Source organism: Malurus melanocephalus, unplaced genomic scaffold (assembly GCF_030028575.1).
Source record: "Malurus melanocephalus ecotype Western Australia unplaced genomic scaffold, MMel_1.1 scaffold_13, whole genome shotgun sequence".
Taxonomy (NCBI): domain Eukaryota; kingdom Metazoa; phylum Chordata; class Aves; order Passeriformes; family Maluridae; genus Malurus; species Malurus melanocephalus.
Genome location: NW_026623245.1, coordinates 309303 through 332474, shown reverse-complemented (window position 1 = coordinate 332474; position 23172 = coordinate 309303). Strand labels below are relative to the sequence as shown.

Here is a 23172-nt window from a genome sequence, read left to right as displayed (position 1 = left end):
GCCACGGCTGGGGCTGCGCACCGAGACCCCCATTCCCCAGCCGTCTGTCTCTCACCTGCAGTCGGTCTGTAGATGTCGTTCGGGGCGTACATGGGCAGGTGGGCGCGGTGGTGGCTCAGGTAGCGCAGGACAGACTCCAGAAGCGACGGCGGGCTGGTTTTCTGCTCAGGGCGCTGCTCGGCGGCAGAGGGCTGCCCGGGCACCTGCAAGACAGAGCTGTCAGACAGAAGAACACGGGGGACACGGGGCACACTCTGGTGCCACGGTGCACGGCAGTGGAGACCGAAAACGACCTGAAAACGTATTGGGGTTGGGACATCAGGGACAGGGCAGTGGGGATGGAGTGGGGCTCTCACTGGTGGCACCAAGTGCACCCTGCAGCCAGTGGTGCTCGACTGTTTGTTCACCTCTGCCTCACAAATGACTGGCCGCAGGTGCAAGGGTGGTGTGGAAGGAACCCGTGTGGAACCCCTGGCTGTCCCAACATGGCCTGTCAGAGAGGATTGGCCAGAGGAATTACACACATTCCCCCCGCCACTCCGTGCCCTRTATTTACTGTGGCTTTTAACAGAGTCTCGGCATAGCCCAGCTGCAGCCAGAGGACCAGGCCATTATTCCTGTGGACGACAAGTGCTGTTCCGGAAGGTCTGGCATGGCACGTGTGCCCTCGGCATGCAGCAGCATCCAGCAGCTGATGGAGGTGCAGACCCCAGCCCTGCCATCTGCATGTTTGCATCGCCGGAGCTGCACACGCCAGCACAAACACATGGCTGTGATCCCCGAGGGGTAAACACGCCCTGCGCCAGCGGCCCTGCCAGAGCCCTGCGCTGCGAGGGCAGGCTCCAGTRACAATTTCAACACAGTCTAAATGCATGGTCCCTGTCCCCAGAACATAACTGGCTCTTCTATGCAGTTATTGCTTTGATTAGCAAACACTTCTRTAAATATTACCCCTATGGCATGACACTGATAACCACTTTCTTTGGAAACTAACCAGGAATATCTGACTCCTTTAAGCCCACAGTTCTTAAACATCTCTTTCCCTCATTTTTACACTTCATTAGTAATTTTTCTGCATGCTRAAATGAGCTAGAATATGAGCAACAGGAGGCAAAGACAGTACGTCTTTTACTTCTTATAGAAATGCAACCAGTCCTAAGGCATTTAAGAGATATTCCATGAGCACGTGGTACCTACTCTGCAGCTGGCTATGTGCCCAGAAGGAAAACCAAAAGAAAAGATATAAATRTGGCATTTAGTATATATAGTTAAAATCACTTTTAGTAAACAGACTTAAAATCACCATGAAAAAAAATATCTGAATAAAAATCTGAAACACCGAATTTTCATTTAGATGCCAATACCATCACCTGTGTCCATAGGAACAATCCTGACTCACAGAGCTGCTTCCAGTCCATGCAGGGAAATTCTCTGTGTCAGGACTGCTGCCACCAAGACAGGGTAAGGCAAGTGAGTCCTTAATTGGTAGGGCACCAATTCCCCTCTCTCTGAAGCTGTTCACACTTACAGCATATGAAATGTRCTTGAATGATGGCAAGAAAAACACATCCCATCAGGTCCCCCATTCTGCTCAGAACTTAATTTTGTACTCTTTTATAAATGTGTTCCAGGAGAACCCAAATTAAACTGCACCAAGGCCCTTTCTGGGTCARGACAACAGGAGGCAAATTGCTCTGAGCCCTTTGGGGATGAGGCAGGGCTGAGCACGTGTGGCTGCAGCTGGGACGCGGCAGCTTTGGGCTGTGGAGATGGCTGGRCCACGGGCTCCATAACCTCCCTTCCTCCCACCACCCTGCCTCCATTTGCACTCAGTTCTGTTCATTTTCTGCACAATTAAAAACTCTCTGAGCACATGTTTAAAGCCCAGTGCCATCACCTAGAGCCACATGGGGTTAAACAAAGGCAAAACCAGTGTGAGCAAGGGCAGGCTAGTGGATTGGGAGCACCAAAATCAGACAACAAATTCTGTTTGGGATCAGCCAGAAGTTCCTCAGAGAGTGGGGGGGCAGTTCTGGGGGCTGCTGGACACCTGCTGTTAGTAGTTCTCCCCATGTGGAGCACAGTAACTTTGGATTTTGGGCAGGCAGTTCCAGGCTGCTGAGGTTTTATGCATGTCTATGGTGCTGAGGCCAAAGCTGTAAACAGCATTAGCAAACATTTTAATTTCACCCTTATTCAGGAAATCCACTTATCACTKAAAAAGCCAGTTGCTTTTACCCTTTGGAGTACAAAAGCCATTCCCTGTGGGTAAGTGCTGAAAAAACTACCCACGGGCTCAGCTGAGACAGGTGTAAGATGGCCTGTAGCGTGTTCCTATTAGGAAACACTACTAAACCCAAGGGGATAGATAGACAARCCAGGCTCCAGATTCCACTGGGTACTTGTACTAAACTGCGGCTATAATGCAAAAAYGCAGTGAAGGAAAACAAAGTGAGCTCAGGTTCAACTGGAAAATTGAGAATATGCGCAAACAAGAAAACTGAACTATGTGCTGTACATGCTGACCCCCTCTCTRAGGTACACAATCTGCTCAGGCTTCCCCAAAGAGAGAAGTAAACAGAAACATAAAGCTTCAGGATAAAGATAGGAGAAGAAACCGAAGTGAACAACACTAACAAATTAYCTAAATAATAAAATGCACTCGCCAGTCATTTTTCTTACCTGTTCCGACAACAGGGTTTGGCGCAGTTCCTTCTGCAGATCAATAAACCGATCGTGAAAGATGGCCATGGACCAAGGTTCCCTGAAGTAGCTGGGTAAAAAAGAAGAAATTTAGTTATCTTGTGAACCTCTCATTAACCACTAATAAAGTATTTACCTGCTTTTTTGCCTTTATAAATTACAGTTCTGGACCCATCATGATCGTTTGTTCATAAAATGCCTCCTTGTAACAGCATGGTCAATCAATTCTTTTAATGGATGTTCCTGATGTACAGCCAGCTTCAGTAATTACATTTAAAGTGGCTTAATTCAGAGCTGTGGCAAGACCCAGTGAAGAATCCTGATTTTATCAGAATTTAAAAGCCTGAAGACCTGTAAAGAACGGTGTCTCCATTATCTGTCCTCATTTGAGAAAAGCAGATTGCAGGATTAACTGAACTGCTGCATAAACAAATTAAATTTGTGTAGACAATGACACAAATGTTGTTCATCATTAAGGTTTCTGGATTAATAAAAGCCAGAAAAACAGGCCACCACAGCGCTGCAATATGTTCTTTGCACGAGTGTGATGAAGCTAAATTGAACTGATTCTAAGAGGAAGCTCTTGTAACTTTTTCTTTCAGTAATAACATTCACAACAGCATTCTTCCATGAAAAGGGAGGAAAAGGATTGAGAGGACACTGCTCCCTGTAGACCCTCACAGCTGTAAATATAACCGGGGGCTACCAGACTACAGAGCTGTGATTTACTTCTCTTTATAATGAAAGATAATTTTTACAGCTTGGGCAAGATGCTCAGTGTGTAATTCTTGTTAATGCTCACTGTGGTCAGGAGGTGCCCCACACTCATCCTCATAATGACTAAGCAGATGTCAGTGGGATCACCCAGGAAATTGGGAGAGGGGGGCATTTGTGTGGTTGCYACCAACACTCACACTTTGGGAATGGCAGCAGGACCCTGGCACTGCCCTGAGGAGAACATGAAACTTCTCACCTGGTTCAGCTGTGAGCACCCAGATAAGGCAACATAACAATGCTACACAAATTTAATAATTCTGAGATACCTGTCTACAGAGAACCAATGTGCCGTTTCCTCTATGCAGATTTTACTTCCTCCTTGCCCAAGGGCAGGATTTCCCTTGCCCGCTCTCCTCACACCCTGTCCCATTAAAACACTCTGCACACCTGGCACAGCTTGGCTGGGCTTCCAAATGTTTGGCCCCTCTCTGCCCCAGCACCCCCATTCCCCTCTGTGCCAGGCTGGCTGGGGGTCCCTCCCAAAATCTGCATGGCCTCCAGCACAGCAGGGCTCTCTCCCACAGATGTTTTCACCGTACAAGTATTCATGGAGACTATTCCCAATACTGCATCCTTGCTATGGTAAGTGTTGCCCAGCCCAGGTGCTACTGGGATGCTTGCCTGCTCACTTGGATGTGCAGGTTAGAAAGGATGAGCTCGATTTTAAGGATCTTTATTTCAGTAACTGCACACCYCAAATTTGTGCAGAGAGCTGCAGAAAAACACAATATCCCTAAATATTTACAACCCCTTTAATTTCAGAAGAACAACCCCACCCAACACAAACTTTTAACTCACTGTTGATAATACACAGCAGAGAGAAAGGGAGGTGTTATACAAGAATACATTAAGGCAATTAAAGACTCTGTTTTTACTCATATGCCATGGTAAAAGCCATGTTCCACTGGCCAAATGTTTTGTCTTCAAGCTGGCATCTTAATTTTGACTATAACCCTGAGGAGACGATTTCTTCTCTTGACTGAGGCACACCTTCCATGTGTCTTACCTCACTTAAGGGACTTACCTGACTCACTGAGGTTTTGAATTAAATGCTGTTTATGAATGTTTCAGGGGTGATACCTACTCCAGCTATTGTTACCAGCTCCATCTACAACCACAATTTTAACTGTTCCTGTCAATTTCCACAGATTTGGAGCTCAAAATCTGAAACGTTTTGAAGCTCAAACCCAGTTTGGAATCTTTAATGCAAATAATAKGCCTATTTYTGGGGAGCAGAGAATGTCCTGTCCRTATTTTCTAGATAGGCTGCCAGAAGGAGATCCCAGTAACCAACATTTACTCCCAGACTTCCTTCACTTCCCTTCACCTGAAGAACACCAAGGGCCATTTGGAGATTCACCTCACATAAACAATTCACTTTCTTTGCTGGCTCTGTTCTTCCATCTATTTATCTTTCCAGTTTGAATCGTCTTTGTCAGGGGGCAACGGTGTTTTTGACAGAGCAGCTCTACATATGTCTGCTAAAGGGAAGCTTAATAATGAAAAACCCCATTTGAAACCAACAAGTTGACTTTCTGAGACTCATTCTGAATTTTATTACCACTTCAGCAGCAGTCCCTCAGGGCAAGCCGTGGAAGGCTTCAAAGTATAAAGCTCTTCAGTGTACGAGATGGAGCTGGCACGCTCCCAACAGGGGCTCAGCGGCTCCTCTGCTATCACGAGAACAGCATCTGCCACATGTGTTTGCACCATTTAGTCTTTCATAACCTGCCAGAGTGATCAGGCTAAATATGTACAAGATGACAGTGTTTGCCAGGAGCATAACGGGTGTGCAAACTTGGTCACTTCCTAGCAGGGATCCCTGCTGGAAGCCTTTATGCTGACAGCAGCAATAGGGGGAAGGTGTTTGTGACGGGTGGGATGGAATGGGCTCCTCCACAAGACAATGAGCAACATCCTTTTTGTTGCTAAGGAGCTCACCTTTCATTGACAAACAGYATTTCAAGTCTGCTCTGCCTCATTTGTGATGTGTAGCCTACATTAGATGAGAGGTGAGAGGAAGGAAATATTTAGTGGTGTCCTGTACAAAAGACACAGAATCCTTCCCTTTACAAGAGAGTCAAATAAAATGGACAGAGCTGAGCACTGCTAGCAAGTAAAAATGGAGCGTACACATGGCTGTCCATCCAAGAAGTGTCTGTAATTATTCTCCATTTCATTTGTAGGAACACACCACATTTAGAGAAGAAGCCTCTGCCCCTGTGGAAGATGGTTTTATGTTCTGGCAGTGAGGACCCAACACCGACCTGCCATCTGAATCAGGTCTGGTGACACAGGKTCTAGCACTGGCAGCAAGGTGTAAAAGCCAGAAAATCATAAAAACTGAACGAAAAACCTTCAGAATAACACCCTTGTTTTGTACAATGATTAAACAAAAAGCAAGTTATAAAGTTAAAAAATATATGAGTTAATTTCAGCTCTGTGGTACATCCCCCACCTGCCAGGGAGTTTGTCTATGCCAAATCCCCCATGCTCTAGCCCAGGGTCCAGTCCCAGGGATCAGTCCTGATGCCTGAACTGTGCCTGTGCTCTGATGCCTTCTCACTGCAAGAAGGCTGGGATGGGGAGGGGATTTTCCACTGCTCAAAGGGCACATGCCATCTCATGATGGCATGATGGTGTCCTTGAAAAATCTGTCTGCAGACTGGCTGGTGTGTCAGCGACTACAGTTTGGAGGATGTTCTTATGCCAGACAGAACTTCCATGGAAACAACAAACCCAGATTCAACTCATATCCCTCCTATTCCTATTCTTCCACCAACACACATACACTGAAGGGTAGTTCAGAAACTCCAACAGCTTATGACGTGGGTTACATCTGCAGCTCTCATTAAATGTCTGTAAGCAATTCTCAATACAGATCTCTTGAAATCCCGTTTGTCTCTTCCCAAAGCCATCCACAAGTCACCAGTGCCCTGCCCTCTGTGCCATTAAGCCCGGTGGCCCTCTGGTGAGGGCTGTGCCCTCAGCACCAGCGCTGTGAGCACACACAGAGCAGCAGCATGGCTCTTTAGTACACAATACAAGCAGAGCCATTCATCAACTTAATCTCCTGTTCATTTGTAAGGAGTGGAGAGTCTCCTTTCCTCTCTAGCTTCCCAAGCTTTGTACTACATGGGGAATTTTCAAGCTAGACCTTTCCTAGGTTTAAATTTATTTTTTAATAACAAATGTAATGCTTAAAATGCAAAATTCTCCAGGCTGTACCAGCTATGTCTGGAAGATACTTTGTCCCTTTTAAAATCCTCAGACSTCAAGACATACAAAGTCATTTCCTAGCACATGTGGATGGCTCTGGTGGATTATGGAAGTTTAAGAGTCTTTTAGTGGTGCCTTTGGCACATCATGGCCAAAGCCCCCTAGTGTTGGGGTGCTTCTGGTGAAAGGCRACTGCTACACAAATCCCAGGAATCACCTCAGGAGAACAAGCACAGGGGAAATGGAAGCTGTTCAGCTGACACAAGCTCAAGTGGAACACAATTACGCCAGGAGTGCCTACGCAGAGCAGGGACTTCCACTTGTCAGGAGTGGGGAGAGTAAAGTATTGTGAAGGGATGGGATGCAATGGAATTTTAATTTTCAGGCCATCCTGACAATAGTTCCCAACCACAGCCTGCAGATCCTGCAGATGAACAAAAGTCTTTTCTCCAACACAAGTACACAAGAAGGAACATCCCATCTTGTCAGGAAAACAAAAAATGTGTTGCTTTGAGAACAATATATGCAACACTATCTTTAAGACTCTTAATTACAAAGATATGGTAATACCACCTAAAGATACAACATATTTCCTGATATACTGTGGATAGCCAGACCAGGAATCATATTGTGTTAATTTAAAGACAATATAAATAAAACCACTGAGTATTTCCTGCATTCATCTGACCAATAATTTCAAAAGACAGCTTGTTTACATAGGTAAAAAGCAAGACCAATTTGTGTAAAGTGCCCTAGAGCACCACCTGAGAGAGCATTCTTCAGCACAAAGAACACAAAACATTCTCTGACCTGCAATCGCTTAACATTCACCTACAACTTCTGAACAGTCAAGCAGACGTGAACCAGCACCCTGTTAGTAGCAAGAAGGGTCTTTATTTCCTTGATCTGCAGTTTTGCTCCCCGAGCACCTGTTTGTCCAGGTATTTGAGTACCTCCTGTTAAATTCAGTGATTCGRGACTCTGTTACTGCTCTGACCCAATAGTAAGTGAAATCAACAGCCTTATGGACAACAAATCTGTGAGTGATTCCACTGAATAGATTCACAAAGTAACAAAAGTGCTCACAAATTCACAAGCTGACATTTCTTTTGTCCCTTTTGAGAAAGAAATCCTCGTGAGGAAGCCTGCACTTCTTTACCTCTTCTCACAGAACCTGCAATATCTTGTCTTTGGGAGATGCCTGGTTTAGAACCCGACTGGTTTACAATCCCCTTTTAAACATAGCTGCAATAGCAAACCAGAGTGAAGGACAACTGCTATTGCAACCCGTGTTCTGGAAAAATGGCCACTGAATCCAGATCTCGTTGAGGGTGATACTGCTCCTCCTGGCCCAGCCCCAACCTCCCCGGGGCTGCTGCAGGGACCTGCTGACGTCAGGGGGTGACACTGCACCACTTGCCAGCATCCTCCCTTCGTGAATGCTGGTGATCCATCATGACTGATAAATCAGATCTGTTTGCTGCAGTTTTAATATCCTGGAAATGTTACAGCGCTGTACCCAGAGGCACCTTCAGAAAGCAGATCCTGGTATTGAGATGCTGCAGCCCCTTCCTGTTCTCTTAAGTGTCCTCAGCAGAGACTCTCTGTTATTTCAGCACTGGCATTTRGTAAAGTTTAGACACCTTAGCAGATCACAGCAGTTATGATGTATGACACTGAACAGCTCTCTAAACTTCCTAAACTCTGTTAAAGCTGACACAGAGGCCCTGCTGTCTGTACTCTCTCTATGTGCACTTTGTGGCTGACCTTGAAATCAGTCTTACTGCATTTTCTCACATAGTACTATTCCACATGTAATGTATTATGGAAAACAATTTAAAGGAAATTAAACCTGAGACACAAAATCATCAAACAGGCTGTGTGCAGGAGTATGATTGCCTTTCTGCAATTGTTTATGGATTCAGAGTTCAATCATTCATAATGGTTTGCATAATTACTAATATGAATCAGCAAGGTTCGGCTGCAAATTAATGTGGTAGGGTTCAGCTGACAAGCTTTTACTTACTAATTTGAACGTGGGGTTTCTTAGTAACATGGCTCTTCATCAGCAAGTTAGCTGCTCCTTTAAAACTACATTAATATCTAGAATCTCCAGTCATTTGTATTGATTTGCTCTGTAAGTGCAGCTGTACCAGTGCACTGTGGGGTTAGCGGTTAATTCCAAGAGCAAAAAAGCCGTTAGTGCTTTGATATCCCTTCAATGAGTTCCTCTTTCCTTATCCCATCTCTCTCTTCATGAAAAGGACACACATTTCCCTCTAATGAGGCTGTAGAATGTACAGAGCAGCACTAGTCCCTCTCAGCYACACTCACTGCCTGTTACAATTCCTTTCTGGTCTTTTTTAACACTGCAGAAGAAGTGTCTCACCATCTGCCCAATGAACAAAAGTCTAAGGTGGAATCCCTTAAATGTAATCCCAGTGYGTTAATAGTGTGGGATCCAGCAGATTCCAGACAGCAGCAGGGCATTCTACYGTTCCCCTCAAGAAATAACCACTCTTCACTTCAGAAAGCCTGGGTTAAAACCAGGTTTTCTATGTAGCACATATTTCATGTTTAAATAATCACTGATTATCCAGCCTATAAGCAATGAAGTTCTCTCTACCTTTCAACAATGCTGGAAACATGTAATGTTCTTCTTTTCTTTAATGTATTTACTATATTGTGAGATTTATAGCATTGAGTCAATAAACAATCCACTGTGGTGCTTCTGCTTAACAATCTCACCGAATGACACTACTTAATACATCACCTTCAGCCTAATGTTGACAGCACCATGATGTGGGAATTGAACTTCAGTGGACAAACCTAAATGATTGCTTCAAAATAAGTGAATGCTGCTCAAGCAGCTCAAAATATTTTTGAGCATTTACCTTACACAGCCACTATGAAAATGCAATGTGAAAATAAAAGACAGGGTTTTAAGAGAGCAGCCAAGGAAACATCTGGAGCTGTTATCTACGTTTACAGTTTCTGGGTGGATTTTCCAAAGCCTCGCAGGGAAAGAGAGACTGACTCCCTTCATACATTCCCACTGTGTGCTTGATAGCCTCATCTTCTATGGCCTATCAGTACCTGCTGCAGTTGAATTTTGCCACTTTGTGTGATTTTCTTCAGGGTGCTCAYCTCTTGGACAGCGACACCCACCATGGCCAGGCAGCATGCAGGTATGGCACGAAGCAGCTGGTATGGATCTCCACAGATCCATGTATGGATCTCTGGTTCCCTCTCTCAGTGAAAACTGAATTCTCCCTATATCCTGGCACTGGGAAATACATTCCTTTGGGGTACAAATTCAGCTAAATCCCCTGTGTTTTTTGTCTCATGCACRAGTACTGTCACATAACCCACCCCCCAAGTCCTTCTTGCCAAAGAGTCCCTGGTCGTGTCTGCTGGGAGTTTCTCCCTCCTCATGGTGCCCAAGACCCCCATGCAGGGCAAGCAAATTGATCCGTTTGAGAAGCCCTTCAAATACTGAAACCAAGTAATGAAACAAAAGGTAACAAAGTGATTTTGAGCTCTGTCTGGATGACTCCCTGTGAGGTTTCCCTGCTCATCATCTATTAAAACATACRCTGCCTTTGTGCACGCCTTCCCAGGCCTAACCCTGTGCTCCCTGGCCTCACCATCACTGTCAGTGCCACATGGCTGAGACACAACCAGCATCTTCCGAAGGTTGTAGCTGACAACGATTTCATTAATACACAATTATAAACTCACAACTAAATGCCACTCACACCTCATTTGCAAAATAAGATTCTTAAGTATTTCAGAAACTAGCAKGTAAGATTTTTATGCACTTATGTTAGATTTGATTTTCATTAATGCCAAATGAAGCTTATACAAAGCACTTCTMTCTCAGATTAAAGGCATGATGCCAGTGAGCATCCATTTGGTTGCCAAGTATCAGGAGACTCCTCTAATTATCTGTTTTGTACTTAAGATGCAGCAGAGGGAGATTCCTCTGCTCTGTGGACATGTWCCATAACTTGGCAACTGCCTTGCAGCTGCCTTCAGCTCAGAAAAACACAAAAGGGGGTCACTCWCTGGTTACATTCCTCCTCCATGAAGCAGTGTGGAGGACTGATGACCAGYAAATCTATAAACTTAAAAAGAAAAGCAAAAATGTTTCAGACCTCTCTCCCCACCCCTCTCTTTTATCTACTGCTAGGGCAATAGTAATGGAAATAATCCAAAGGCCTTCCAGCAAGGGAGGGAGGACAGGAGCATGGTGTACAGCACAATATACTTCAGGTCACACCACTGGAATTTGCTTTCTTTTTCATTCAGGAGCAGACTCCCTGCAAGAAAGAGCCTTGCTCTTGGAGACTCAAATTCTAATTGACTTTTTGAGATGCAGCCTGATGGGAAATGAATAAAAATTGCAGAAACACCTTCCTGAAGTGGATTCCTAATCTTGTGAGTAATGCCATTCAACTCACAGGTGACAACAGTCTTGTGTACAAAAATCCTCAGATTTTGGATACTGAGTCTTTGGTTCCTGTGCTTTTTCCTACCCTGGCATAGAAGAACTGCACTGTCAGGCACCTCTGCTCAGGAATGTACTGGCTGCAGGCCCAGGTGAAAGGGGAGCACCCACTGCATGGCACGGGGCAATTGGAAGGGAGGGTAATGTGTGCCCACTGCTTCACCCCCTCCAAGAGCACAGGTACTGAGGCCAGGAGGCACAGCAGCAACCAAACCTTCCTTTGCTTGTGGGTCAAATCCTGCAGYTTTTAATCCTGCTGAACTCATACCCAAATCAATGGAACTTTTCTCCAGACAAAAGGAAATTCTATTCCTCTCATTATTCCCATTAGCCACAGCTCCAGGCACACGACCGGAAGGGGTGACTTTGTCATGTTTGCTGGATGTTGAGGGCCTGTTGTTCATGTTAATTTGAGAATGGCACTTGCACATTCTGACCAGGAAATCCGGTACCATGGGGTTAACTTTCAGCTCTTACACCAAACACAAATCAGTGAGGAAATTCACTGCTAGATGCGGTCTCTCATTATTTAAAAGACAATTTGCATGCTACACAGAAATAAATTAGCTCCCAGGTGACAGCTGTTCCACTGTGTCCATTCCTGGAACGAGATGCCATGCTGGGAAATCTAAATGCAGACCAAAAGATTAGAACAGTGCACTTTCTTGCCTTGTAGAAAGGTTCTTCCCAAAAGAGAASGATAAAGAAGAGAGGGGGAGAATGGATGTTTCAAACCACCAAGTTTACATGCTTAACTAACAAACCTCACTTTTACAGTCTGTATTTTCTTTTCACTTCACATCTTGCTAGAAGATGTGGATGCAAGTGTAATGTGTACAAGATTTTGAAAGGCAAACAGAGGAATTCAGTCCTAACCTTAGGTTGGCCTTCATGTGGGATCCTTGAGACCATGTGAACAAGACTTGTAATAGTTGTTGTTTTACCACATGCATAGAAATCAATGAATGCGTTTTCCTGCACTGTACCAAAAGCCAACCAGGCACCACTTTTTCTCTACCTAAAAGTCTCAAGACAACTCACAAGAGATGCTAAGCCATTTTTCACCATAATGGTTTTGTAATAAAMAGTCTTCTCATGGCTTGGTTTAAAAACTGTCTATTGCATACTGCACACAAATATATGCACATTTACGTGACACTGTACTGTGGGGATGTAGATGTAGTATGATGTATTATGAAAACAMATTATACTGCCAGCCTTCTGCTGCTCTATGGCCTCCTGAAAGCAGCAAATTCCTGTGGCAGCTTCCTGTGTGCCAGGACTGCTCCATGGGGATGCCAGGCAGTTTACCTGTAACACCAAATTGGGATGAATGGGAATGTGTGTGTGTAAGTGTCACAAGAAGCACAGGAGCAAGGATTAAAGAGCAGCATATGTTCGCTGCTGCAGAGCAACATATGGGATTTCATTCATATGACCAAAGAGCAAGAAGAGAAGGAAAAAACCTATCTAAAGATAAGGTATACAGAAGACTGAAAATWACTGGAGGCAATAAAATAACCAGATAAGAAAAACCTGGCAACTGTAATTCAGGAATTCTGCCACAGGCTAATGAGAGATGAGATAAAATAATGAGGCAAAAGGTCCCAAACAACATCACTCTCTAAAGGCTGTAAAAGATAAGTCCAAAATTAGTTCATCATCACTAATTAAGGAGAGCTGAACGGATGTGATGAGGCCCTGATAGGTGGTGTCCCTCTGTGCCACACACCAGCGATCCTTTGGTCAAGGTCAGTAAAAYACTGCTGCCTGTGCTGCAGGCTGAAATCCCAAAGCAAGATGATTTATTCTTCCAGATGTTGCTACTGGTGTGAAACTTGCTGGTACATCCAACAAGTGACACTAACCACACCTGGGCAAACAACCACGGYCTCAGTGTGGTTCACAGAACAGATGAGCTCAGAATGTGTGTGCACAGTGTAATGCCACAGAAAGGACTGAGGGTACTTTGCCACAGCCTGAATATKGAGTTCTCCCAGTGCTCCAAATGCATGATCAGCATGAGCCGTGACAAGGAAAGGAAATCACCTGCTGTCTCAGCCCATCTCTCACACACTCATGTCACCCTCCTTCAGTTTCTCCTTAACACTTACTGACAATGTGCTGTTCAGGCAAACTTCACATTTGCCCGTTCCAAGTGCCCCGTTCCTCTTGTAAAACAAATCCAATATTTGCTATAAATCAAAATCAAGCCCTATAGAAGCAAAAATTCATAAGCATCTTCTGGACCACAGTATACCCTTTACAGCAAATTTTTACAGACTGTTACCTAAATAACAACATTTAATCTGAAAATTTTGCTACCATGGGTAYCTTTCTTCCAATTACTTATAAATATAACAAAATCAGACCTGGAAACATTTCAGGCACTATCAGCTTTGTATCACAATAAATACTGATAATTTGTTCCTGAACCTAGTTTTCTGTCTCTACTCAGCTAATGTAAGGCAGTGCTTCACTACTCCATCTGTGACAGTTCATGTTCAAAAGCACCATTTGTGAGGGATTTCTTAAAATGAAAATCAAAAGCAATGAAAAATTCTCTCAGAGGAGACTGCACATGACTAGAACAAACAAGGCTCTTCAGTCTCTCTYACCCCTTCAGGATTTATCACCAAATAAAATAGGCAAGTTGTTGAGCATGACTATCACCATGACTTATTTAAAATCTCCCTAGAAACCTTTGGCTTAAAAATTTGATTCAAAGCAACAAAAATACTTTAAAAAGTGACATCTGAACCTGAATCTTCAGTAATAAAAGACTGTTCGCGTTCAGCTTAATGATTAACATGCTGAATATTCTAAACAAAAGTGATAAAGACACTGAAATGCCCTTTCAGATGCAAGTATACCATTACCCCTCCTCTAAGTAAATTTCAGACACACAGCTCATTCCAGGAGGGTCTTCAGAACTTGAAACAAGGACTATTACTACTGATAATTTCACTAAATAACAGAAGGTATTTTTAAACTTTTTTGTCTACCTCTTGTTCCAAGAAACAACAGCCAGAAGGCAAACCACAATAAGATAAAACTAAAACTCTGTAAGAATGTAGACTCTCTGCACAATGTAGTTTCTCTCACCTGTAGAGGTCAGTGAACTGCCCTTCCTTCCAGCGATAATACAGGTCATTAAGCAGGCGCTCATGCTGTCTGTACAAGCAGATGTAGTTGGAGACAGGGAAGGGTTCCTTGGAAAAACAGGTGATGCTATCCACCATACTGTATCTGTCAAAGTGCATCCTGAAGTAATTCCCATGTCCTGCCTCTCCAGTTACAATCTCCATCCCCTGCAACAGAAAACACCAGGAAAGCTGGGAAGATGGAAGGAACACGTGACCTGCCGCATGTACAGGGTCAGCAAGGGGTTCCAACTCCACAGTTCCCACATAGTTCTTAGCACACACAACCCTACATTTTTAATCAAGAGACCACTCCTGGCACAGTGGGTCATCAGGCACGCTGCTGTGGCTCGGACACAGATTTTCTGTGTGGTTTAGTTTGGTTACTGCCCACCCAACTGTGCAGCACCAGCCAAGTGCCACTGCAGACACCTRGTGGACCTGGGCCCTCTGGCTGTGCTGGCAGTGTGACACCAGATCCACGGGGACCTGTGACCTCCTGAAGCAGCAGCTGGAGTCAGGAGGGATGCCCTGGGGCATCCCAAACAACACTGGATAGCTCTGTTTGGGCCGCTCAATTGAACTCTGTTCAGCCTCATTTATGACACAGAGCACACACATGGCATATCGTGTTTACTGTCAATAAAAGAACACCAGTATTAGGTGCTGATGCTCAAACTAAATAATTTAGMTTCAGCTACTTAAGTCAATCACTTAGACAAAAATGTAAAAATTTGCTTCAAACCCCACTCTGCAGTGGGGTGATCAAATAGCTTGAAGGTATTTTTTCAAGCGGTATTCCTGTTACAGTTTTATAYGTTTCTACAACCTGTTGCTAGGCTACAGGAACCTTTAGTATTTTCACATCTACGCTACCACCTTTCACTACCTTCTCTTACTTCTTTTTTAGGAAACTCTTTTAGGATTTACATGAAGTTTCTGGAGTGGCTTTAAAGATGGTCCCCTTTCTGGTAATCGGCAGGTAATCAGAGTGCTAGCAAAAGAATGCTAATCATATTCTAGCAATTTGAAATAACAAAACCAATTTCTCTCTCTGATAGCCCTTTCTGCTTTCTACTACATGCTGCTTTGGATGGCTCATCCTGGATCTGAAAAAGAAGGTGAGCCTGATTCCTCTCTCTAAACCATTCTTCTTAAAAAGCCCATTTGTTTCTGTGGACCATTGTCCAGGTTTTAAAATCAAAAGTGAAGTAACCTTTTAAAAACTGCACTTTAAATCAACTGCAAAATGGGCTTGATGCAGAAATTCCAAAGGAAAAAGGTACAATCTGTGTGAAAGAGGACCTTGACTAGGTGGAAAGCTTCCTCCAGCTTTAAAAGACATTAGTCTAGTCTTTTTCTAGCCTCAAGTCAGCTTCTCCAGTAAGAGAAGCACCTCCACATTTGTATCCTGAGACAATCTCCCATGCAGCCCAGGTGGAGTGCTACCCTCTGTCTTGTTTCAAGACAACTCTCATGGCTGCAGGACTTGCTATTTTCTAGCAGCACAGAGTATCTCTTCCACAATACCTTCCACTATTCTGAATTCCCCTGACAGACTGCCACGCTTTATCATCTGCATGCACTTGCAGCACCAYATTGCAGGGAGGAAAGAGGCTCATCACTAAGACAGAAAGCATGAAATCCTACTAATACTGTCCTGTGTCCTCTCTATGGAAGCCAGGCATCTCTGGAGAAAGTCAAACACCAGAAGTGTGGAATGGAACACCTGRGATGTTCAGTTAGTTCTGAGATTCCTCCAGGTTCTCCAACTGTATCTGGTGCATACGGTGCCCCCAGGCCCAGCTACCCTAAATAGGAACATCTTTTCAARCAAAAGTAGGGAACGAAACAAGAAAAAGTTCCATTCTTTAACTTACAAAATCACATGGGGCAAGTTTTTCATCCAAGGCTATGGGGATTGCTGGCTTGGAAATGTGCAAGTAGTTATAACCTCCAGGAAAAACACCTCCTGCCATAAATGAAAAGATGAGATTTAAGTCATTAACAATGAAGAAAATAATGTATTTGTTGTCCTACTTCTGCTATCATCTTTTTCCACTACATAAGGAGCTTTGAGGGCTATGAGATGGCACCTGAAGGGAGATGGACATGCCTGTACTACAGAAGAGCAAAAATACCTCAGAGGGGATGGAAGTGCGACAGAAATACAGCTGGACATACCTTGAACCTTACACATTTTGTACATGGGGATGAGTCTGTCTGAGCCTTCTGGTGTCTCAGAACTGGGCTGACAGGTTGGATCAAAAAGACTCAGCATGGATGCAGCAAGCTCAAAGCCAACCTCCTTGGAGTTGAAGTTGCTGTGTGTCAATTCATCTCTATAGTATCTCCTGGAGAACTTTGTCAGAGGACCTGCAGCCCTGATGTTGACATCATTGGTGTGGAATTTGGCATCAATCACAAGCCTTCCATCAAAAACAAGGCAAGAATCATTGATGGCCTTAAAGGTTTCATAATCCACTCTTCTGTAGGCAAAGCTAAAAAATGCCTAAAAAGGGATGTATATAAGTGTAAGTTATCRTATATTACTTACTGGCTGATTTCATAAATCAAAACCCAGACTTCATTCTGAATGTGATTTTAAAAAACAAGAATGTAAAATACAGTATGATTTTGACAGCATTGGCACAGCAGAGAGATCCTTCTAATCCAGCATTTACAGCTACCAAAGTTAAGATTAAGACAGTAGAAATGAGAATTACTAAACAAGAATCATTTGCTTCTGGTTACTACATAGTTTTAAAACTTCAAAATTTGCTATGTCAAACAGCCTGAGTGGGCATATTTTTTGTGTTAGTACAAGCATGTAACATAGATCTGAACCCTCTGTTMAGTTTGTTTTCTTTCAAATGCTCAAGCCAACCTGAAACCACAAGGAACGGAAAAGCACAATGTATTTGGATTTTCACAGGATAATTGTGYATTGCAAGTGTTTTCCCAACTGTTTACCAACAGTGTTACTTTAGCTACCAGCACAGGGACAGTTGATGAAAAGGAAAGATCAGAAATTAAACTTGTTCAGAGGAAATGTCATCCTCACTCCAACTGTAGCAGCAGAATTTCAGTCAGTGGAAGCTGCAGAGGCCAAGGACTCTAAATCCATAAATTCCTGCTTTAAATCTTAAAGAAAGAACTAGTGACAATTCTCTCCTTTTGTCTTCTCATGGTACTGTCCCTCTCCTGGGCCACAAGGAAGCAGAGCTCCTGTCCCCACACAGAAGCTGAGGCAGCGCATTCAGCACTGCAAAGCAGATGGTGCTGGGAGCAGACTGCAGATGTGGGAGAAGCAACAACCACAAGAAGCATCCTCTGGAAAAAGATCAACTGAGAGCTGGCAGAACACAGCCCCAACGAGTGTAAAACAAGAAAGCCCACSAGACACTGAGGGGTGAAAGGAGTAAGAATGACAAGGCTGAGAGATATTTTGAACAAGACCACAGTCTGCAAAGGACACAGATGAAAACTGACAAAACAAGTTTGTGAAGCCCTAGAGCCCTCACACAGAGCTTTTCCTGCCATTACTGTCCTCAGCCTTTAAAACCATTAGATGACAAGTTGGTGCCCCTCCAGCAAGAAATRTTCCTTTACAGGCTGAGGAAAGGGTGGAAAGGTCTCAGATGAGCACATTTTCCCTTGCTGCCTYCATCCTGAACAGCCCAAGACATAATTGTGCCAGGACAAAGCAGCATCTATAATCTGTCCTTCCCTGAGCACCAGCTCAGGACACAGCTGTAACTGGGGTAAAGGTGTTATCCAGTTGTACCCGCAAAGAGCTTTCCTGGGGACGAAGGGCAAGTGTCAGATACTCAACTGGCTGGATGAGCCAGCTGAATGAAGAGGCATAGGAGAAAGAAGCAAAGGGAGCTGGAAATGTTAGCAACATCGGCATAAGCAGAGATGCAGCAGTGAGGAGCCAGAGCCCCTGAGCTTGTACATAGATAAAACCAAGTGATGAACTATGCACAGCTAAGGGAATTCTGACCATGTCAGAGAGCCAAAAATCAGGGAAGCTCTGCCTGGAGGGTAACAGGACCACACAGCCCCACATCCTGCCGGCTGACAGGCAGGACAGTGTCACCAGAGGGGAGGGGAGCACTGCAACCTCCAGGCAGGAGCCATCTGTCAGCCCGGGCAGGAGGGAGGGAGGAGGGAGGGAGGCTGCTGCTTTAGGGAAAGAAGAGATTTTCTCCTGTTGTTTTATCCTGCAGGACTCAACAAATTAAGCCCCCAAGAACTGCCAATCAACAGTTGATACTGGCTGAAATCCCAAAAGGCCCTGAGTTGCTGCAGAGCTGATTCCTGCAGAGCCTGGTCTCTCATGAGTGCTGCTGTCTTCCCAGCRGAGCTGCTCTCCAGAGCCTGCTCCTCCTCTAAGTCCAGCCTCCCAGGTGGCTGGAGGCAGAYACAGGAGCCTTGCATGGCAACTGAACTGGTTTTGGAGAATACAAAGACCCTTGACATCGYAAGTAATCGCTAGCGTTTCATTTTCGAGGCTGTGAAAGAGACCTCAAGAAGGAAGGACAAGCACAGAGCACGAATGGGCAAGAGAAAGAAACCCCAAGGCAAGGGGGGTCTGAAGGAACAGGGTAGATCACACAAGCAAGGCAGTGTGGAAAAGAGGGGTGGGCTGAAGGGGAGGTGGTCAGCGGATACCAACTTGCAAAAACAAGAACCAAACTGAGATCTCTGTGGAAAGATTAAAAGAGATTTCAAATCAAGAGAACTGGAAAAGCTGCATACAAGGAAAGAGTGAGAGGAACACCACTACTGATGTGGAGACCAAAATCAGGAGACCACTATGGATAAAAGTGTTGTGTGAGGTCTTCACCCCCACCAAGAAGGCCTTTACTATCCCTATGTTAAAAAGAAAAGGGATGCAGAGCTGGGCGGGGAACAAGGACCCTGACACCTGGGGAGCTCTCTGGGAGGGGCACAGCGCCTGTCCTCTCTGCAGTTAAACCCACCAGATGCAAAGAGGAGAGCACACACAGTGGGGAGTGTGGAGGGGCAATCAGCTCCCTACAAATGCAGGTTTTAAAGTGACCCTATCAGAAGTGTTTGCTCCTATGGATTAGCCCAATGAAGGGAAACAGAACTATCCTGACCCTTAGGAAAGGCTAGAACCTGCGCCCAGTCTCAGAGCAGAGACACACTTGTAAACATGCCTACAGTTTCCGTGAGATATTAGTACTGAAAGTGAAAAACCTGCAATCGTTGATGTAGAGGGAAAGGAACCTGCTTAAAATATGTTTTCATAAAGTTACACACTATCCTAGCACTTATGGCTTCTACCATGACAATCAAATGCACRTAACTATAGACAGGAGTAACTGCACATCTAAATAAGAAAAGGATTTCTGGAATTACTTACAAAATGAATTAAGAGTATTTGTCACTCARCAGTGAACAACTACTTGTGTGTCAGGTGACTTAAATACATTTTAATCCAAATCAGTCAGGGCATTAACAACACATTTATTTGGATTTTTAAAAAAAATACTACTTGAGACTAACAAGTGAATGTTCAACATAGAGACAGTGRGGAAAAAGATAAATCAATGAGGGACCATCTACATTTGATGGCTTTGGTGTTAAAAAACCAGCCTGAAGAAAAGGCACAGGAAATATGTACTTACTGAGCACTGCAGTCGGAGGTCTTCTGTGGCAGTGGTGAAGGCAGCCCAGGTAATGAGGCCCTGGTCATCCTGGCCCCACTGTGCCAGGACACTGGCCGGGTGCACGGCCACACCCGCCTCTGCCAGGGCCTCCCCCACCACACGCTCCAGGGCAGCGTCACTGAGGCAGGGACCGGCAGAGCTGAGCGGAGCCTGCACAAGATGGATGCGGGAACCCTCAATCCCGAGGGACAAGAGGGTTTCTACCGTGGTGTAAATGTCAGTTGTATTCCCATAGACAATGACGTTCCCTAAGAGGAAARAAAAGGGAAAAAGATTTGTAAGACATACAATGAAAACCTTATTAGTATAACTCAGATGATAATAACATGGAATTGCTCTCTTTGACCCTCTTATTTCTCTGATGCTATGAAGCAAACAATGTTACCTAGCAACAGCAGCTACGATAATTTAGTGAAGAATCTGTACAAAACATCCCACAAAGTAGGCAAGTACTTAACACAGAAGTATGATACTCATCCTGACCCCATAATTTGAAATTATTTTGATTGAAAAGCCTCTAGGGGTAAATAAATTAATAAAACACCATTTTTATTTTCCTCTCTTCTTAATTTTGCTCATTCACAGGACTGATGGAGGGGGGAGCAGACAGAATCAAATTCAGTACATCATGCAGAAAACCTCCACAAACTGTGGAAAGGCCAAGTTATAGCCAACAAGCCCTTGTGCCACACAGAGGTCACCAGTGCTGCCACTCCCTTCTGCCAAAGCCTGATCTCCARAGAATGGGGATGGCCCTGCAGATGCACCTGTCCCTGGTGGTGGGAAGAGCTCAGCACCACTCTGAAGGCAGCTGCACATGGCACAATGCCCAACCCAGAGCCAGCTCCATCCCTGCTCACTGCAGGGAGCTCAGCGAGCTGGAGGCAGCCATCCATCTGAGCAGCTGCTGTGACAGCAGCACGTTTCAACTGCCGCTTCTTCTGATGAGTGTCAGCACAGCACAAAAACCACTCCTGAAAACAGCTCCATCCTCCCACCCCAGGCATAGGGAGCTCAGACCTGACCCRGCCCTMCTGCCTGGCACTGCAGAGCTKCAGGGCAGGGCCCTGCTCCTTCTSGTCCACACCTGGTGACACTTCAAAYGGCACAGTCAGTGCTGAGCAGGAATATGAGGAGGGGAGGGTTTGTTCTGTGTGAGCACAAGGGGACTCTTCAGCCTAATGGCTAAAGCCCTCCTGGCAATAAGGGAGGCAGAGCTGGGACACAGTGGAGCAGCTGTGTGTTTTATCTCAGGGTGGTTTAATACAAAACTCACAAACATTCCTCTGAGCAGGACTGAGATGTGCACCTCTCCTCCCAGATCTCTCTGTGCCCCTGCTTGGAATAGGAACCATTTGTCTGCTATGTAACCCACAAAGCCTTTGAGTAATCCAGACAAACAGCCCCAGCTCCTGGGGGCTAGGGACCCTYCCCACGAGGGCCAGAGCCCAGCCCTGCTGGCTCTCTGTGCACCACGTGCCCCCCAGCTCCAGCCTCAAGCTCTGGCTGTGGGGTTCAGACAGAAGCAGGAACACCTCCACCTGCCTGCCCATGTCCACATCAGCTCATGCACGCCCGGTCTGATGGTGTTTCACATTTGACCTGTCAGCACAAGCATGCCTAAAAAGCACCTTCCCAGTGGTTTAATGTCCCACACCTGGGCAGTGCTACAACCAACTCACACGTTTACCTCAGCAGTGACATTTACGTCTCGCCACAAGTGACAGCGTCCCCTATACTCTAAATTGTATTATTTCATAGGCTAAACTAATCTCACTGGACCATGTTTTACTGCATGAGATGCAGGGTAATACTAAACTGAGCATGCTCACAGCATCAGCTCCCGAGAATATTAATGATAAAAATGTTAACAGATGTTCTACTATTCCCYTTTGACTACAAGGTTATTTTATTTGTCCCTATCAGTTTGGCTACTTGTAGCTGCCAAAGAAACATCTCTCTTCATAGCTGCCAGAGACAAGACTTGCCCCATGAGTACACTGCACAGCAATGATGGAAAACACTTTTTCACTGTTCACGGAAGTGACCAGAGGGACAGAACCATTCTACCTGCAAATACATCAATTTCAAAACATAAGAAGAAAGAGATTTTCCTACTTTAATAAATATCAGAATACAGGAATTCTGTCTAATGTGTCCATCACTGACCTGGCTTCCCAAGCCAGAAGAACCTATCCCACAGCTTGTGCCTGCCAGGAAACATGTCTGCAGCTGCACCAGCCTCAGAAGAGAGCCAAAAGAGAAGACATAAGCCTGATTGGTTTTTCCCTGYTGCAGCAGGGTGTAATGCAAGAAGCAATCCAGCAGAACTTGTKGGTAAAGAGCAGTTTTGCTACACTAATTTTTATTAACTCCATGTGCTGGCAGTGCAGGCAGGAGCGTGGTGTGCAGGTGCTGATAGCCTCATGCTACATTTACATGTTTTCAATTTGCAAGGACTGAAACATCAGGAGTGAAAAGGATGCTGTGGCTGGAAAAGGAGGATGAGGAGGGTTTCCCAGAAGTACAGCCCAGCAAAGCACTWTTCTGACTCCAGGGTAAGGCTGGGCTGAGACACCTTCACCCTCAGAGAGAAGCTCAGGTACTGTATTAGACACTGGCATTTGGGGATGTGCAAGATCAGATGAGAGTCTTACATTTCTCAAGGAAAACTAAAATTCTGTTTTATATGGTAATATTAAATACAACTGCATTAGATCAGGGAAAGCAATGCTCCTTTATTGACCTCTTGTAAATCAACAATTTACTGCTTCTGCTTATTACAATATTAGTGGCTTTTTAGATGACAGTGCTAGTAGTCTAGGAACTACAGATATTCATTATGGACTGAAATTATGTCCACTGGACAGAGAGCAGTTCCTCAGGATGCTTTTATTATTTAACTACATGAAAATGTATGTATCTGTGAGTAAACATAATAATCTTCTACCGAAAAAAAACAGCCATAAATAAAGATCATTACAGTAGTTTTATCATTTATTACCCGAATGTCAGTGTTCAGCTGCAGAGCAGACTCATTCATTTTCCACAAGTGGAAGCAAAAGATTTTGGTGACCCTRATGTGACCTGAATCTTTGCAGTTTGCAAAAGCTAAAGG

At 44.7% G+C, this 23172-nt stretch overlaps 1 protein-coding gene across 3 annotated transcripts in view; it reads right to left on the bottom strand.

Moving 5' to 3' along the window:
- CFAP61 (cilia and flagella associated protein 61) overlaps positions 1–23172 on the bottom strand; it is an 86754-nt gene that overhangs the window by 7434 nt on the left and 56148 nt on the right. For all 3 annotated transcript variants that reach the window (XM_057381704.1, XM_057381686.1, XM_057381696.1), the window contains 6 exons: positions 20013–20302; positions 16537–16864; positions 16233–16324; positions 14315–14520; positions 2683–2773; positions 56–203 (listed from right to left, as the gene is read on the bottom strand). In XM_057381704.1, coding sequence (XP_057237687.1) covers positions 56–203; positions 2683–2773; positions 14315–14520; positions 16233–16324; positions 16537–16864; positions 20013–20302 — 1155 coding nt within the window. The remainder of the gene's footprint in view (positions 1–55; positions 204–2682; positions 2774–14314; positions 14521–16232; positions 16325–16536; positions 16865–20012; positions 20303–23172) is intronic.